At 44.4% G+C, this 17,266-nt stretch overlaps 1 protein-coding gene across 6 annotated transcripts in view; it reads left to right on the forward strand.

Annotated features, from left to right (window-relative positions):
- The window catches only part of rtn4a (reticulon 4a), a 170,828-nt gene extending 157,464 nt beyond the window's left edge, over window positions 1–13,364 (forward strand). For 5 of the 6 annotated variants that reach the window (XM_054738586.2, XM_054738587.2, XM_054738588.2 and 2 more), the window contains 6 exons: window positions 9,144–9,351; window positions 10,359–10,497; window positions 11,982–12,051; window positions 12,199–12,245; window positions 12,321–12,379; window positions 12,475–13,364. In XM_054738586.2, the coding sequence (XP_054594561.2) occupies window positions 9,144–9,351; window positions 10,359–10,497; window positions 11,982–12,051; window positions 12,199–12,245; window positions 12,321–12,379; window positions 12,475–12,517 (566 nt within the window). In that variant the 3' untranslated portion in view covers window positions 12,518–13,364. Of the gene's footprint in view, window positions 1–6,926; window positions 7,232–9,143; window positions 9,352–10,358; window positions 10,498–11,981; window positions 12,052–12,198; window positions 12,246–12,320; window positions 12,380–12,474 lie in introns of those variants that run through there. The other variant, XM_054738591.2, reaches the window with a different exon arrangement.
- Window positions 13,365–17,266: the final 3,902 nt, after the last annotated feature.

The following is a 17,266-nucleotide window of genomic DNA, read 5'->3' on the forward strand; positions in this document are numbered from 1 at the left end:
TTTTACTGAATTAATTTTACATATGTAAGTCAATTCTATGTAAAGATTCTCTGCGTGAACCTGAACAGGCCCAACCCAGTCTTACTGTGAGACCAGGTTGACGGGTCACGCTTGTGCGTAATCATAGGCGCTTCCTGAGCTGAAGAGGATGTGAGATTCTGCGCTTCTCCTCAGACGGCTCCTGGATGCGTTGCCACATTGGAGACAGGAACAAGTGCTATTCAGCCAAAGTTTCATAATCAGGGAACATTTTCTAAGTGACAAGTCTCTCTGAGAGACAGGGTTTGGAAAACACTCGCTTCAGTGGGAGGCACCTTCCCGCATGCGCTCTGGTTCTGCAACGCGCTCCAAGCCAATCTCCACATCTTCAGCTCGCTGTGCACATATGCGCTGACAGTGAGCTGCGCTGAGCAGATCAGATGTTCAGATGGGAATCTTTTCTTGGGTGATTTAGCTACATCTGCGATGTGCGTAAAATAAAATGTCAGTTCGTCTGCATGCGTCGGGGCAATTCTTTCTATTCTTTCTCCGTCAAAATAAACGGTCAAATACGGGAACTATCCGGTCAACACAACACAAGCCCTGCTTTTGACTGTTCTGTTTTCTTGTGAAAATTGTTGGAAAGAGATAAAATTTAACTTGATTACCACCAGAGCCAGTGCGCCGTTATCTCCGTGACGGTAAATGAGGGAAAAACAAATTGATCGGTTCCTGCACGTCTTTTAACACATTGGTCAGGATTGACGCACTTTGTTTTCATTTAGTTGGTTAAAAACAAGTTGGGCTCGGGTCGGGCCAGAGAATCCTGAAAACCTTTTCGGGCCGGGTCGGGCTGGGGCTCCACCCCCTCTGGCCGGGTCGGACACGGGCTCAGATTTTAGGCCCGTGCAGGTCTCTAGTTCCCACCACCGCCTTTTTGACCATGTCATACGTCTCGTCACGACCAGACAATCCAAAAATGGGAAAAGAGGTGGAGCCAAGGTGTGGCTGTTACGTTTGGAACAGGAATGGAACCAATGACCCAGTGTAGCTACTAGCTAACTTAGCTAACCCAAGAAACTAAGAATGGCTAAAGAGGATTGGGGTAGCCCATCCGCACAGCCCACACATGTGAGGCTGTAATCATGCTGGTCGCCTGTGGAGACCGCTACGATTGTAGGCAGCTCATGCTCCATGGTTGGAGATCAGCAGGGCATTAACTACATGCTAACCTGAAGCTAACAAGAGTTTTTCCGGGTTTAAGAAAAATGTGGTAGAGCAGCTTCAAAATGAAGCCACCTCCGGCCTCCTTTGTAACAATATCATAACTAGGTAAGCTGACCAAGAATATTGGGCTTCGTGGGGCCTTCTGTTTAGTTTAAACCACAGCTCTCCCATCATGCACCTGGGTAGGCTGCCTTTCCTTTTATGATTTGTGGACTCAAAGAAATATTAGATAAGCTTTTTGCAACTGGACAGATTATCTTCATGTTTTACAACCTTTTTATGGAACACACCACCTCCCTCTAACTGCTGTCTCATCATTCTCTCAACTCTAACACAGATGATTCAGACTTTGCTCCTATTGTAGGAAAAGCTTCAGGGTTTACATTTTTACTGTCAACATCCAGTTGTTCACTACAAACTGTTAATTTTCTGCAGAAACCAGATTTAAAACATATTCTGTGGAAATAACTTTGATAGAAATTAGACGGTGAAACTCTAGGTCTAGATGATTGAGCCCCTGCCCCTTTTGTCCGAAGTACCCAAAGTGCCCTTTTTTCTGTCTGTCAGATTTTACCGTCTAAAACTGTCATACATGGATACAGTTCAGGCACTAGGAGCATGCAAAGGCAGTCACCTCAAGCTGGAGCCTATAGTAGCCTAAAGCCGGGCGTACACTGTGCGACTATTTCACTTTTTTGAGCCGATTTTCCACTCGTGCGAGAATCTATGAGATCGGGGCGAGTTTTGCGCTGAGGGTCGTGTAGTGCACAGGGGGTTACGAGAGGCGATTAACACCACGTGACCAGCTACCGATCAGCAATCGTGAGCTCGCACGGACTTCTGGCGTGTTTAATATTTTGCTCGTCCCTCGTAAGGGTATCGCACTGTTGAAGCGGCGCTGCGAGCAACTGCGACCCAAAAAGTACCAGAACCGCTCACGGCGCATGCGCAATCCTGCATCAACGCCGCTCGCCCACTATTTCCCTAATAACGCACGTTGTTCGTTTTAATTTCTACACGTTTTTTTACTCACAAATATTGTCGAGAAAGCGTGTTTGTCGTGTTCTTGTCAAATTAAACTGATCACAAAACACAGATTTACTTTCTTTATTTTGTTTTCCTCATCCAACCCCCATAAATCCCTGTGTGTCCTCCTGCAGCACTCCCGAAGGACAACAGGCAAGACAAAAAAGTCTGACGTGTTGAGTAAAAACTGCTATTTTTAGCATATTTTTAGGTCCGACATGTTGCTACCAGACGTACAGTGTGAGCAGTCAGCTCGCATCCGAGAACTGAGTCGTGCAGTGTGAGCGCATGACTCGTGAGATCTGCCCTGCGAGGAAGTCGTACAGTCTGAGCTGAAGCTGAACGCTACGAGTGAAAAAGTCGTACAGTGTACGCCCGGCTTAAGTCTCCTCCCTATTCATAAAACTAATAAAATACCAGGCGGCCCAGTTATGATTATAATTGTGGTCATAAGAGGGTTAAACGTGTGATAAATCTGCCTCCCACAAAGAGATGGCCAAAGTGAATGTGAGCATAAATACATGTTACATTATTATTATAACACTAGAAATAAATAATGAGAGAAATATTCATGATCAGATTCACCAATCCACTTTTTCAACATTCGATACCGATATCAGAAGTTTAGTATTGGTCGATATCTATCCGATACCGATATAGAAAAACAATATTAAACTGTGTTACATAATGAACTATTTGTTACTATATGAAAGAATGGGATCATCCTTTTGTACAGGGACACAATCTTTTCCTGTTTAAAAAAAAGAAGAAACAAATGTAAAGAATAAACATTTATTTTAAACCACACAGTTTGTAAAACATTTCAGTTTTACCCTGCTCAGTCAGTGCCATTAGTGGTAGAACACCCACTATAAAATAATAAAGAACCTGAGACAGAATAGTAGCTTGACTACTTTGGTTAGAATTAAATGGAACAAACCTTCTTTTAAATGGCTCAGTAAATTTAAAATGGAAAATACAATGTAAATAAATAAAAGAGCTGAAATTGAGTGGAGTGAAAAAGTTCCAAATTGCAGATCCTTGTGCTCGCTCCATTTTCTAATCAACGTTAGCTTCTGCACAGCGAGGGACTGTAGCGCATGACGTCATCACTCACAGCACATAGACATATACTGAATAGATCGGTTCTTGTGGATCGGGCCCATAGTCTTCGATACCCGATGTAGATTTTTCTTTTATATCTGTACCGACAGATATTAAGATCGGATCGGTGCATACCTAGGATCAGCACCATGAAGCAAACTTATGGCCGCAGTATGTGCAGTATTCTGAAGTGAGTGTGTGTGTGTGTGTGTGTGTGTGTGTGTGTGTGTGTGTGTGTGTGTGTGATGTGATTCCATACCAGATGGATGAATGTGGGTTGTTGTTTTTCAGTCTGATATTGTGTAAAGGATGTTGGGTTGGTGACAGAGCTCTCAGGTTTAGTGTAAAGTTCAGAGGGAGATCATGGATCAGGAAGATGATCTCAGCTACATAGCTGTGTTTTTCACACTGGACAACTTTCTGTGGTTGCATGCTGTTGTTCCACATACTTCCTGGATGAATGACTTTTTAAAATGTTAAACGGCCTGTATTTGATATAGCGCCTTGTAGACTCCTGGAACCCCCCAAGGCGCTTTACAATACAATCAGTCATTCGCCCATTCACACCCTGGTCGTGATGAGCTACATTGTAGCCACAGCTGCCCTGGGGCGCACTGACAGAGGTGAGTCTGCCACACACCGGGCCCTCTGACCACCAGCAGGCAAGGGGGGTTAAGTGGCTTGCCCAAGGACACAACAACAGACTTGAGTGGGGGTCGAACCTGCAACCTTCCGATTACAGGGCGAGTACTTATTGGGCTCGATACACGGGAGGCGACATCGCCTCTCCTCCATTCATTTTCAATGAGACATGCGTGACAAAGCAATAATTACGGGTCTTCCTCCTACTAAGCGAAATGCGAAAAAAGTGCATGTGAAATTTTGCGCTTGTGCACGTGCGACGTGATCCCAGAAAGTTGAAATATTTTCAACTTTTCATCGCTGTCGCTCGGACGAGGACCAATCAACAGAGGTTTCATTCACTGACCAATGAGCGGACAGGATGCTCCGTACATCTCAGAGCAAACATGGAGGAGAAGTTGATACTTGCTGTGACGGATTTCCCAGAACTGTGCAATATTCCTACCAAAGAATATATCTTATTGTATGTATGTTTCATTCTCTGGTTTGTAATATGGGATGAACCCATTCTCTGTGTTTTTTATATATAGTAAAATCAGAAGTAAGATTTCACATAACTCTAGCAGCATCTTGTGAAACATCATATCTACCACTTTTTAAACTCTGAACCGCTTAAATAACCTTAATTCCCTCCAACTTGACACAGCCAAACAAAACAACGGAAGATTCGATTTCGCCATGGAACAAAACGTGTAGACGGCTTTGCCGCTACCGTGGGTCGCCTCCCGTGTATCGAGCCCATAACTCCTGTGCTACCGTCGCCCAGGATACATTTTTAAAGGATAAATTAACCAAATGACAGAAAAAGAAGGGACAACTCAGGTGTTTTCCCCTTTTTCTTCTTTTTTATTGCATTGCATCACCACCTCATGTCAGAACATAACTTGGTATTGGAAGATCATCAGATAACTTTTTTAACTTTGAGCACCCGCCCCTTCAAAGGTCTCTGCACGGCCCTGCTGACTTGTAGCTGCATTCAGGCATGAAGCAAATCCCAACTGTCACACCGCTGCATTTGGCTTGTTGTATCCTTCTGCTTCATTTGATAAATGATAAAGTTGCAATGTAAAAATAAACAATTTTATTTAACCAATGATTTCTACATTTACTGTAATTATTAAACACATGCAAATTACATTACTAACAAGGTTGTATCATTCATGGACTACAATAACCACAATTACATACCAGTGTGTCAGAGACCACAAACATCTGGCTAAACGTACCAGCTTCAGGTGGTGTGGATGTTTCATCAGAAGCTCCAGCAGCTGTTAGGGTGCATCTAGACCAGGGGTGTCAAATATGCGGCCCGCGAGATGGTTGTGTAAACTTTATTTTCATACTTTACAGTGTAGAGTGAAAATAAACTTATCATTGTGAGCAAGTTTTCTCTGTAATGAGTATAAATTAAACAGAGCTGCGCTCAAGACTCACACAAGAACTTGACTCACATCCTGAAGTGGCTGCCACTCAGGATGTGACTTCTGATATTGATGTGCTGGTGAAAGCTAAAAGATGTAAAGTAAAATGAGTCAAATATACTTTAAGTGCTGCATGAAACTGATCTAGACATGTGATCTGTAAGCTCTTTGAATCACTAAGGAATGTATTTTCTATTTATTGATTTTTTTTTATTTTTATCAAATTTTCAAGTACACTTCAGGTGTTGTACTTGTACTATTTTGGATACACTGTCCTCAGGCTCCAGCGTTGTTTTATATTAAAACAAAGAAAACAATATGAAGTTGTTTTTAATTTACCGGTCCGGCCCACTTGGGACTAGATTTCCCTCAATGCAGCTCCTGAGCTAAAATAAGTTTGACACCCCTGGTCTAGAAACATACAGATATACATGTTACTGTATATATATATATATATATATATATATATATATATATATATATATATCAAACATAGGAGCAAATAGGTGAATCAAACTTCTTCTATAGAGCACGTTTGAAGGCAAGAGTCACAAAGGGCTGTACGTGAACAAGCAAACAAAAATCAATAAAAGCAAAACAAAGAATCAATAGAAAGCCTTTTTTAAAAGATATATTTCAATTGGCTTTTTAAAATGTTTATGAGGACTGATTTGGGTTTTTAGTGACCTCAGACATTTACATACTTTTATTTTTGCAACAATAATATAACAATAACAATCACTGTGAATGTTTGCAAAATGCATTTTCTACTATGAGCTTTAAAAAGCCACTCTGATCAGATAAATATAATAAACAGATTTGTTAAAACAATTATCAGAAACTTATTAAGGATCTTCATATAATTATTAGGAGTTACTATGAAACACCAAATTCTCAGAACACAAAACATGAAAACATCTTAAAATGATCCTAAATATCATCGTATCTCAGCTTTAGTGCTGCACAAACATTACAACATTAGGAAATTAGCTTAGTTTGTCCTAAAGCATCCCTGGGATGTTTACTACTGATGCCATGATAACATCATCATTAGCTGAATCATCAAAAATGACCGTTCTCCCCAACTAGCAGGTAAAGGCTGATTAGAGGGGGGTTCAACATTTACTGTTCAATAACTTCCGATCAGAATGTCATTTTGAAACAACATACGTCGTTGACATCGCGGCAAGGTAATGAACAACAACCTCTTTTTTATTTTTTACAACCTGTCATCTTCGCCTGTTACCTTATGAAAGTGCCGCGAGCGTTCAGGGACCGTCTGCAAATGTAAAAGAAAAATGGAGGGAAATTTCAGAATATACAAAAAAAAAAACGGTTTTCAGCTAATTTTGCGCCCTGTCCAGCAGAATGGTGTTATTTCAATTGGGCATTCTTTGGTTCGGTTTGGGTGTCGGTGGGTTTTCTGTTAAGTGATTACTTTTTTTCTATAATAATAATAAATCGCGTTATTGTGTGTGTGTGTGTGTGTGTGTGTGTGTGTGTGTGTGTGTGTGTGTGTGTGTGTGTGTGTGTGTGTGTTTTTTACTGTTTAAATGACCTGATTTTTACAGTCAAACTTAGTTTTTCATGGTGATTCTCGTGAGCAGAACCAGGGGTCTGTGCTGGTTTAAACATCGGGTTTGTTGGAAGTGAAGCAGGTGGTTTTGGGATCGTTTGGACCGGATTTTATGTGTAAACTCGGGAGTCCCGGAGCTCCAGACCGGGAGGCCGAGCTGCGCATGTGCTGCCCCCGCCCCCGGTGCCTGATCTCCCTCCGCCGTCCTGCTGCTGGAGGCTCACCGGAGGGAGGTTCAACATGGACGCCAAGCGGGGTTAGTGTGCTCTAATCTGATCTTCGCTCTCTTGTTATTTTCTCGTTCCCATTACCGGGGTTCATGCGTTTTTGTGTGCCGTTAGTGTCTGTGGAAGAACCGGTAGTTCGGCTGCGTCCGGTCGGGGATGGATGCAGGCGGACCGGACCGTTTGACGGTTTTGATGCTCGATCCGCGTCACGAGCTGGAGGTTCACGGTGTGTGGTGATGGGGGTGTCAGGCAGCCCCCCGGTGTGTAATAAACGCGTCAAGAGGGGAGCTTTCACCGGACCGGGCCAGACCTACAGCCGGTTTCTGCTCGCTGCGGTTCGGGCTCTATTTTTAGCATGTGCCGCTGCTGCTAGCACGCCTGCTACCAAAATTAGGCAGACGGCCACATTTGGACCCACCCCCCATCCCAGCTGACGGGTCAGAAGCTAACACGGTTAGCTTGCCCACCCAGGCTCAGAAACACGGGTCCTGCTGAATTTAGCCGAACGATTGTGTTAGTGGTCGGGTTCCGAGGCACCGAAGCGCCAGCAGCGTTTGAACGGTTTGTAATGAAATTGGGACTGATCTGAAGTCGGTGCCTAGCTCCATGGGTGTCCCAGTGATGAACAGCAGTTGGTCTCGGATCAGCTTTCACTCAGCACCTCAAAATAAAGAGATCATTTTAAACCAAACTAACACAAATATGTCAGAATAAAGGAGGTTATCAGGTGATTTCATCTGAATTACAACTAAAATATTAAACTGGGAGAAAATGAAATAGAATCACAAATTAATAGAGCTGTAGCAAGAAATTTAAAGGACTCATGAGCAAACACAAGTTTATTAGTTCAGGTTGAATGTGGATATCTTCGGTTCTAGAATGGGCTCAAGTCCAGTTTGTAAAAGCTCAGCAGTGTGTTTGTTTTCAGGTTAAAATAACCAAACACAGTTTTAAAACAGCAACTGCAGCTTTTACAGCCGCTTTACCTTTTATCCCACCAGGTTTAAAACCCAGACTATAAAGGAACAATAAACGAGTCAGCTGCACAGGTAGCGTTTGAACTAGCTTTAGCTGACTTCCCAGTATTTGTGCACAATTTAACGGTTTTTGGGTCTTTTCTTCAGGCATTTGTGTTTTAAGAGCTGCTGATTAGAGCTTTTCAGTGGTTGTGTCAGAGACGTGGTCAGAAGGACTCCTTCCTTTCTGATGTCATCATCTGACCTGCCTGGAATCCCTGGTGAAATCTGAGCATGCTCAGTGCAGCTCAGCTGTTCCTCAGGAGGACAAGACCACCCCCCACCCAATTTGTCTTTAAGTCTCCATTGGAGCATGAAAATGGCTGCAGCTTATAGAAGTTTGCATCATTTTGACATTAAAATGTGGCCAAAACAAAGCGATCCCTGCAGAAGAGCGTTAGTCGTAACCCTCGAGCTGCAGGGACCAGTTATCTTTGTGGTATTTGTGTTTGAACCAGAACCAAACCAGTCACATTGCGACCAAGTTGTAGTGTTAACTCATCATAGCTTCAGGGAGAAAACTCCTGCAGGGGGTTTTAAACTGGAAAAGAATCGAGTCAATCCAGGCACACACACCCACGCGCGCGCACACACACCCTGCAGAAGGAAACAAACTTGACTTTCACTTGCAGAAAGATGCATGAAAGAACCAGGAAGTGTGACAGGTTGGGTCTGACACCAGATTCTCCTTGACGAGGCGTAGAGTCATGACCTCTCATCGTCAGGCTGATCGGATCTCAGATGGGTTCTGATCAGCTTTCATGTGCTTGTTGACATAATGTGATTTGGGAAAACTGAGCTGGTTTTATTTGATCAGATTTATCTGAATTAAAACGAGTTTCCCATATTTCCTATTCTGACTTCAGAGAAGAAGGCCGCTGTTTCTGTGCTCCTTTATTGATGACTGGGTTGTATTTCTTGGTAGTGGTGGATCTCCTGTACTGGCGTGATGTGAAGACGACGGGTGTGGTGTTCGGCGCCACCTTGCTGCTGCTGCTCTCCCTGACAGTGTGCAGCATCGTGAGTGTCTGCTCCTACATCGGCCTGGCTCTGCTCTCCGTCACCATCTGCTTCAGGATATACAAAGGCATCCTGCAGGCCATCCAGAAGTCCGACGAGGGGCACCCCTTCAAGTGAGTCTGTGTGTGATCTGTAGCGATCATCCTTCTGTCCGTTTTCTGTTCAAAATAAAACAATGAAAAAGCGACCAAACGTAGTCTCAAACCGTAAAAACTGAACAGCTTTTGTTTTTCATTAAGAAATGAACTCAAACGTTCCTCACCTGGAGGTCTTCTGTGTAGACCTTCAGGTCAGGGGCTCTTCCCTTCTCGTACGACCTGAGCCAGTTTGATTCGTTGTTTGGTGGACTGAGTTGTGGTTAGAGAGGGAGAGAGAGAGAGGGGGAGGAAGGGGGTAATAGCGCGGAACGTTTCGGTGCTGTGCACGGGCTGTGAGAGTGGGCGTGGCCAGCTGCAGTATTACAACGCTGGGCCAAACCTTCATACAGGTGCTACTGTTGCCAGGCAACTGCACTGTCACCAGTTCCATATGTGCTTTACCCGAGCAAACCTTTAGTTTTACCTGCTGGTATCGTTCCGTTGGTTCTTTAACTCGTTATTCTGGCTGCTGAACAGAACCTGACGAGTCACTGCGCATCAGAGGCTAGTTAACTCTGATTAACACAAACACTCAGACTTTTAGTCACTTGTTCACTCATAGCCAGGCTCTCAAGCAGCTTAGGTACAGGTTTCTGGGCATTTGGACCTGACCTGGTGGTAGATATAAGCAAGGATGTAATTTTCACTTTAGAAGTGTGGGGGAACACGGGGTGGGGGGGTGGGGGGGGGAATCTTTACAGTATGTTCTAATGGGAAACAGGCTTCAACACAAACGGTTGTTTTCCGCTCGGTCCTAGAGCTCAACCAGTGTCAATTTAATATAGCGTAATATTGTTTTTGGATGGTAAAAAGTGCAGGGGTCAAAACTTGACTTTGGAAAAAGTGGGGGGGACATGTCCCCCTGTCCCCCCCCCAAAATTACGTCCATGGATATGAGTCTCAACCCAGCTCAGAATGCACCTATGTGTGTTCCTCAGCACCACTACCAGCTTTGCATGAACCCTGTTCTCCTGCCCCCCCAGGCAGTACCTGGACCAGGAAGTGGCCCTGTCCAAGGATGTGGTCCATAAGTACAGCGACGTGGCTCTGGAGAAACTCAACAAGACTATCGGTGAACTCAGACACCTGTTTCTGGTGGAGGACCTGGTTGACTCCATCAAGGTGAGAAGACTCTGACCTGCTGCTGGTTCTGTTCTCCTCGGAGTCACTGCCGTGTGATCCGGACCCCCAGAGGCCTGGTCCTGACCCTGTCCTGTATCAGTTCTGTAGGAGATGGTGGACAAAAGCTGTGGAACATGTTGGTTCTGCTCACGTCCATCTCAGTCTCTGCAGAGACAAAAGATCTTCAAACTTCAGCTGATCTGGAAAAGAATTGTGTCAATCCTGCTGCCACAAATGGCTGTTTTAATAGTCGACTAATCGTGTCATTCATAAAGGTTTAGCATATTGCACCAGGATGCTCTAATCAGCTACGTGCTATCTAATAATAAAGACAAGATGATAGCTTATCAAACAACTTTAACTTTGTAACCTGTTAATACAAATGCTACAGTCGTCGTGACGAGTCGACTAATCATAGCAGCCCTAGTACACACACACACACACACACACACACACACCCTGTGTGTTTTCTCTTTAGCTGTTAAACATGCAGGTGGTGATTGGTCACCACTAGTGGTGGTGGGTAGATGAGGCCTCGTGAAGCGTCTCAGCACATTACTCAGACTGTATCAGTACTGTGCCGCCATGTTGGTCTACTGACACCTGCTGGATTATAAACATGCTGGTGGTGGTCGGAGGGACCGGCGGCGCCAGAGCTCGGCAGCCTCGCCTCTGTCTGTGCGCCCCAGGGCAGATGTGGTTACATCGTAGCTCATCCCCACCAGCGTGTGAATGGGTGAATGACTGATTGTGTTGTGAAGCGCCTTGGGCGGCTCCGGGACTCTAGAAGGCGCTATATCAAATACAGGCCATTTATCACTTACCATAAACATGAGCAAACCTAACTGCGAGGCTCTCCCGACATCAAGTCCCGGGGGCTGTTTGATTTGGGCCGGTTCACACCCCCCACTGCTCTGACGGCCACATTCCCACGCGTTTCTCTATAACGTCTGAGCATTGACGACTTTCTTTCATTAATGTAAGTTCAGTTTAACAAATGTGACGTTTAACTTGCATAAAATAGTATGAGAGATTTAAAAAGAATAATTTCAAAACGACTTTCTGATGCATCAAGCAGAAACTGAGCAGAACAGGATGAAACAAGGAATAAAAACAAATGACTTATTTGCCGATATGAGAACAAAGTGGTCCATCGTGGATCACCTTGGATTTTCTTGTTGGCTCCTTGATGTAACAGTGAAATAAGTGTGATTCAAAAGTACTTGTGGCAGGAACCCATCCCGCTGACGGCGGGTGACGCTCCTGCATGTAAACACAGCTCGACGCTTCACTGACGAGCGACACAGCAGCTGTAGCAGTCATGTGACTACTTTCTAAACGATACGCACACCGACACGGGTGTCGCCCAATGAGCCAGATAAATGTGTGTCAGTGTTGCTGGGCCCATCACTAATCACCACATAAAACATGATAAATGTCTTAGCCATAGCAGTTTGCTAATCCAGTCCCTTCCTCTCCTGCAGTTCGCCGTGTTGATGTGGATTCTGACCTACGTTGGCGCCCTGTTCAATGGCCTCACTCTTCTTATCCTGGGTGAGGAGCGTTTCCCACAATCCACTGCAGCCATGATGATCTGTCATTGCTTTGCTGACCAGATTAACATGTTCTGGTCTTTTGACTCCACCTTGTGGTGGTGTGAGAAACAACACCTGGCCTAATTGACTGTTTTTCCTTCTCCAGGTCTGGTCGCTGCCTTCAGCTGTCCCATCATCTACGAGAAACACCAGGTAGGAGCCGTTTACCCACAATGCCTCTGTGAATGTGTTGTGGTCGGACGCTCATGAGTCTTTTCTGCGTTTCAGACTCAGATCGACCATTACTTGGCTCTGGTCAACAACCAGATCAAAGACATCGTAGGGAAGTGAGTGAGCTTGGTTCGGAGTCCTGAGGTGCACCCGTGCCTCAGAAGAACGGTGTCGCCAGTCATTTATAAACACCTTTCCTGTTTTCTTCCAGGGTCCAGGCCAAGGTTCCCGGCTTGAAGCGCAAAACTGAGTGAAGGAAATAAAAGTTTGGATCCAGGAAGTCCTGTTGAGGTTGTGGGGGGGTCTGATATGAAGGAGGGCTGGGGGGGGGGGTCAGAATAATAAACTTTTTTTCCAGTTCAGAATTCCCTTTTGTTTTTATTTTCAGGAAAACTTCAGTCGACTCGGCACCGCTCGCCTCCTTTTTTATTTAGTTAGTTGTTTATGCAAGTTTAAGCCCCGCCTCTTTTCACTTGGGTCATTGTGGGAGGTCAGGAGCTCCTCCAGCTGGGTGGGCCTGTTGGATTCTTTTGTGATGGACAGGAGCAGAGAGGCTTTAGTTTCTCATGAAGATGAGCAAGGCGACTCATCGCTCAGTGTGAGGTTTTTGCCTGAATATTTCCACTCTCAAATCTGTTTTTGTGATTCTTTAGTCGGTTTTTGTTTCTCAGTAACATGACAAACGACGTCTCTGACTCCAGATGAGGCGGCGGGGAGGGGAGGTTGTACTAAAGTCTTCATTGCTTCTGAGTAACTGTAGGTAGAAACATCTAGAAACCCCTTTGGCATCATTAACCACATAAAACTCATCACGCCATCACTGCTGTCTCGTAGAAACTGCAACGTTTACAGAAACTTATTTAAAAAACAAATGGGATTTAGGATCAACGTGTCTGTGGAGCAGAGTTCTTCATAAAGTTGCTACTTGATGTGACTTTGAGAAACTTTCAAGCATCTGTTTGTTATGCAAGTATAATTGTGAATGATAAACTTCTTCATACTTCAATTGTGACGATTAAAAAGCTCCCAGCTGGGAGTCGTGTTTGTGGAATGCATTGTGAGATGTAAACAGTTATCAATAAAGCTTCTAGATGAAGACAAGTGGCCTCTTCTGTCTGATCAGTCGGGTGCAGTCATCAATCACATGTTTACCTCATAGTGCAGGATTAACATCATAGCTGCAAACATTTAACTCAGTTTTTGACCACGCGAAAGTGGGATGATCCAAACCCTAGAACAGCAGAAGTGATTCTTTCACATCCTAAAACCAAACACTGACAGAAACAGTTTTTTATTCAGGTTTGGAGAGTCTGGAGGCAGTAGAGACCCACATGGCAGCACAAAGTTCCAAAATATTCAACGATGATTTGTCCTGAAGACCTACAAAACATTAGAAATCTTAGTTATTATTTGGTGGTAACACCGGTGACCGCCACTTGCATTTATAAAACGGTCTCCATTAGGTTGTTGATGTGGGTCAACTCTTAAATAAGTTTAAATGGAAAGTTCATTTCAGCATCTGGTGGTAGAATGGGGAAACTGCAGTACTGAAGGTCACAATTGTCACAATTGGCCTATAAAAGGCACTTGTGATCGACGGGAATCTGACATGTTTATGTGTATTTATTTAGCAGACGCTTTTATCCAAAGCGACTTCAAATTTATAACCTATAGGGCATGTTGTGATCTGTGGGGGAAACCAGAGTACCCACGCATGCATAGGGAGAACACGCAACTCCACGCAGAAAGGCCGCAGCCGAGTTTCAAACCTGCAACCTTGCTGCGAGGTAACAGTGCTAACAACTGCGCCACCATGCAGCCCATTGTAGCGTGGCTGATCTGATGTTACGGGAGGATTTGGCAGAGCCTGCACTCCAGAGGGAACACGTCCTCTGTGAGCGCACTGATCTGATTCCTGAAGAAGATCCTTCTGGAGTTATGCTGTGCAATAGCAGAACAAGTCAAATCCAGGCTGGGGGAGGAGCAAATGACCGGGCCCTTTAAACCCCAAAACAATAGATCATGATTTTGGCAGTGGCGGCCGTGTAGGCAGACCTTCTGTACCAGTTTACTGACCTAATATGTTACAATGATGGCGGACTGGCCAGCTGTGAATTCTGGAGAAGAACGGCTGAAGCCTGAAGCTCTGGCAGAGATAATGAAAGATAAACAGTAACTTTCTTTCCCAAGGTTCCTCACAGAGCTCCTCTCCTTGCTCACAGAAGAAAAGAAGAGAGAAGATTTTTAAAATTAAATATGAACTTCTAAAAATTGCAAGCTAGAAAATCATTAAATAAACTTTTCTTATTGCTACTTACAGTAATTATAAAACAATGAAATGAAATACATTATATTTACACATAAGTTCCAGACACCGTCTTTTAGTTCGCATCCACTCAGTAAATAGTAGTTTAAACAATTTGTCAAATCTTAATTGTTTGTAAAATAAATTCTTATTTTTATAAACCTGACTGTTTCTTGAATCAAAGCGAAGTGGGTACAATTCTTTAATGAATAAAAGAATCCTAGAATCTTCTGACCAAAACAAATAAAGACCAGGCAAGGTGATATTCCATATTTAAATAGAGTATAACAGCTTATTGGTCTCAAGTGGTGTTAATAATATAAATAGCTCTTAAAGCAATTTACATAATCCAATATACATACTGAGATACGGTAAGTATCCAGTTTATCTAAACACTACAGTGGGGAAATTCACTTGTTACAGCAGCACCAACCCCTAAGGGAATAATCTGAAGAAAAATAATAACAAAGGTATACACACGTAGGCAATAGTCTCGAACTGTAACCTTCAGCCACGAAAAAAAAAAGGAAAGTGAGGAGTAGTGTTTCTCTTGATATCAATCACCATTTCTTTTGTCTTACTGGTGTTCAAGCAAAGGTGGTTACGCTCACACCAGTTGACAAAGTCCATGATGACTGACCTGTACTCCTGTTCATTCCCCTTAGACACACAACTAACAATGGCCGAGTCATCCGAGAACCTCTGGAGGTGACAGCTGCTGGTGTTGTAGGTAAAGTCCGAGGTGTAGAAGGTGAAGAGAATGGGTGAGTCAGTACTGCACACAACCACCTCAGACGTACAGTTGTGCAGTCTCACGTACTGTGGCCGGTTGGTTAGGTAGTTGATGGTGCATACAGTCAGATGTTTGTCCACTCCTGCACCCCTCATCTGCTGCAGTAGACACGGCTGGATGGTGTTGAAGGCACTTGAGAAGTCAAAGAACATGATTCTCTCAGTGCTTTTTTGCATCTCGAAGTGAGTCAGAGCCCAGTGCTGCAGGTAGATGAGCGCATCCTCCACCCCCATGTTTGGTTTATATGCAAATTGCAGTGGGTCTATTTCCGGGCTCACCACTACATGAGACCTCTCCATAGTCTTCATCAGATGGGAGGTCAAGGCGACAGGTCTGTAGTGGTCTGGTTCCCTGGGATGTGATGTTTTGGGAACTGGAACCACACAGGATGGGGACCTGCTCCAGCTGAAGGCTTAGGTTGAACATATGTGTGACCACTTCACAAGGCTGGTCAGCACAGTCTTTGAGCAGTCTGGGGCTGATCCCGGCAGGATCCGCTGCTTTTCTCCTCTTAAGCCGCCTCAAGTTTCTCTTCACCTGGGGTCTCATTTATCAAACATTGCTTAGAATCCTTACTAAAATGATCAGTCAGGTCACAGTGACAGGACACACACTGTCACAGACGCATGACATTCTGTCTCAATCTGTCCCCCTGCTGATATTCAGCATTCCGTATTCTGTGCTTCAGGCTGTGTGTGTGTCTAATTATTCATAATTTCAAGCATTTAATTACACTTAAACAGAAGAATTACAAAAAAAAAAATTCACCCTCCTCAGAGTTGTCATGAATGTAAACTTTTAAACTTAGTATTGTTATATTTTTTTAACCAGGCTGTAAACAAGTTTATTTCTGCTGTGAAGTTGGTATTTTTAACATAGGAGTCAATGAGGATTTGCTTGCTTCTGGTGCCAGCCCCTAGTGGATGAAGGTGGAACTGCAAATTTAGCCACTTCTGTGTTGTGAGTAGTTCTGGGTGTTCTGGGTTCCAGCTTGGTGTTTACCATCAACATATTTACTGGACATTCAATGTCTACAGGCTCGAATTATAAATCTTTGTTTGCAAATGGGAGGTTCCCACCACCACCATTTTGACCGTGTCACATGTCCCGCCACGCCCAGACAATCCAAAAATGGGATAAGAGGTGGAGCAGAGGGCGGGACTTACGGTTGGAACAAATGAACCAATGTAGCTACTAGCTAACTTAGCTAACTCAAGAAGGGCTCCAGGGACTGGGTAGCCCACCCCCAGGGCAGACATGGCTCCTGTGCGAGGCTGTAGTCATTCTGGTCTCCTGTGGAAATCTAATATGGAAAGGGGCTGTTAAATTACAAGTAGAGCCTCAGACTGCTGCGATTGAAGCCGGGTGCCGTGACCTTTTACATCAGTTTATGCTCCACGGTCGAACAGTGGTACATTAGCTACATGCTAACATGTTTTTAGCAAGAAAATCGTGGTAGAGCGACTCTGAAGTGAAGGCACCTCTAGCCTGCTTAGTAACGAAATCATAACTAGGTAAGCTGACTGAGGATATCAGGCTTTGCCGGTCCACCGTGGTAAAAGATCAGCGAATCCATCGTTGTTGAAAGTCCCGGTCCTAGGTCTTGGTGTCGACTCAGCTCTTGGCTCCATGTCGAAACAGAGTGAAGTGAAGCTGCGCAACAAAAAGAGCTGCACTGTTTCTGTGGTCTCTCTCAAAGATCCACAAGTGACCAGCATGACTACAGCCTCGCGTCCACCTGTCCCTATTGCCCAGGGAAACGGGAACAGCCAGCCGCCTGCTTTAACATCTGTTTCCAGGCACGAGACAGGAGAAGCTGGGCAGCCGCTCAAGGTTCTTATGCAGCCCCACTAACATCAGGGCTGCCACCATTTGAACATTTGAAAGAGTGAGACGGGGTCATGG

The sequence above is a fragment of the Nothobranchius furzeri genome, chromosome 12, assembly GCF_043380555.1.
Source record: "Nothobranchius furzeri strain GRZ-AD chromosome 12, NfurGRZ-RIMD1, whole genome shotgun sequence".
Lineage (NCBI taxonomy): Eukaryota > Metazoa > Chordata > Actinopteri > Cyprinodontiformes > Nothobranchiidae > Nothobranchius > Nothobranchius furzeri.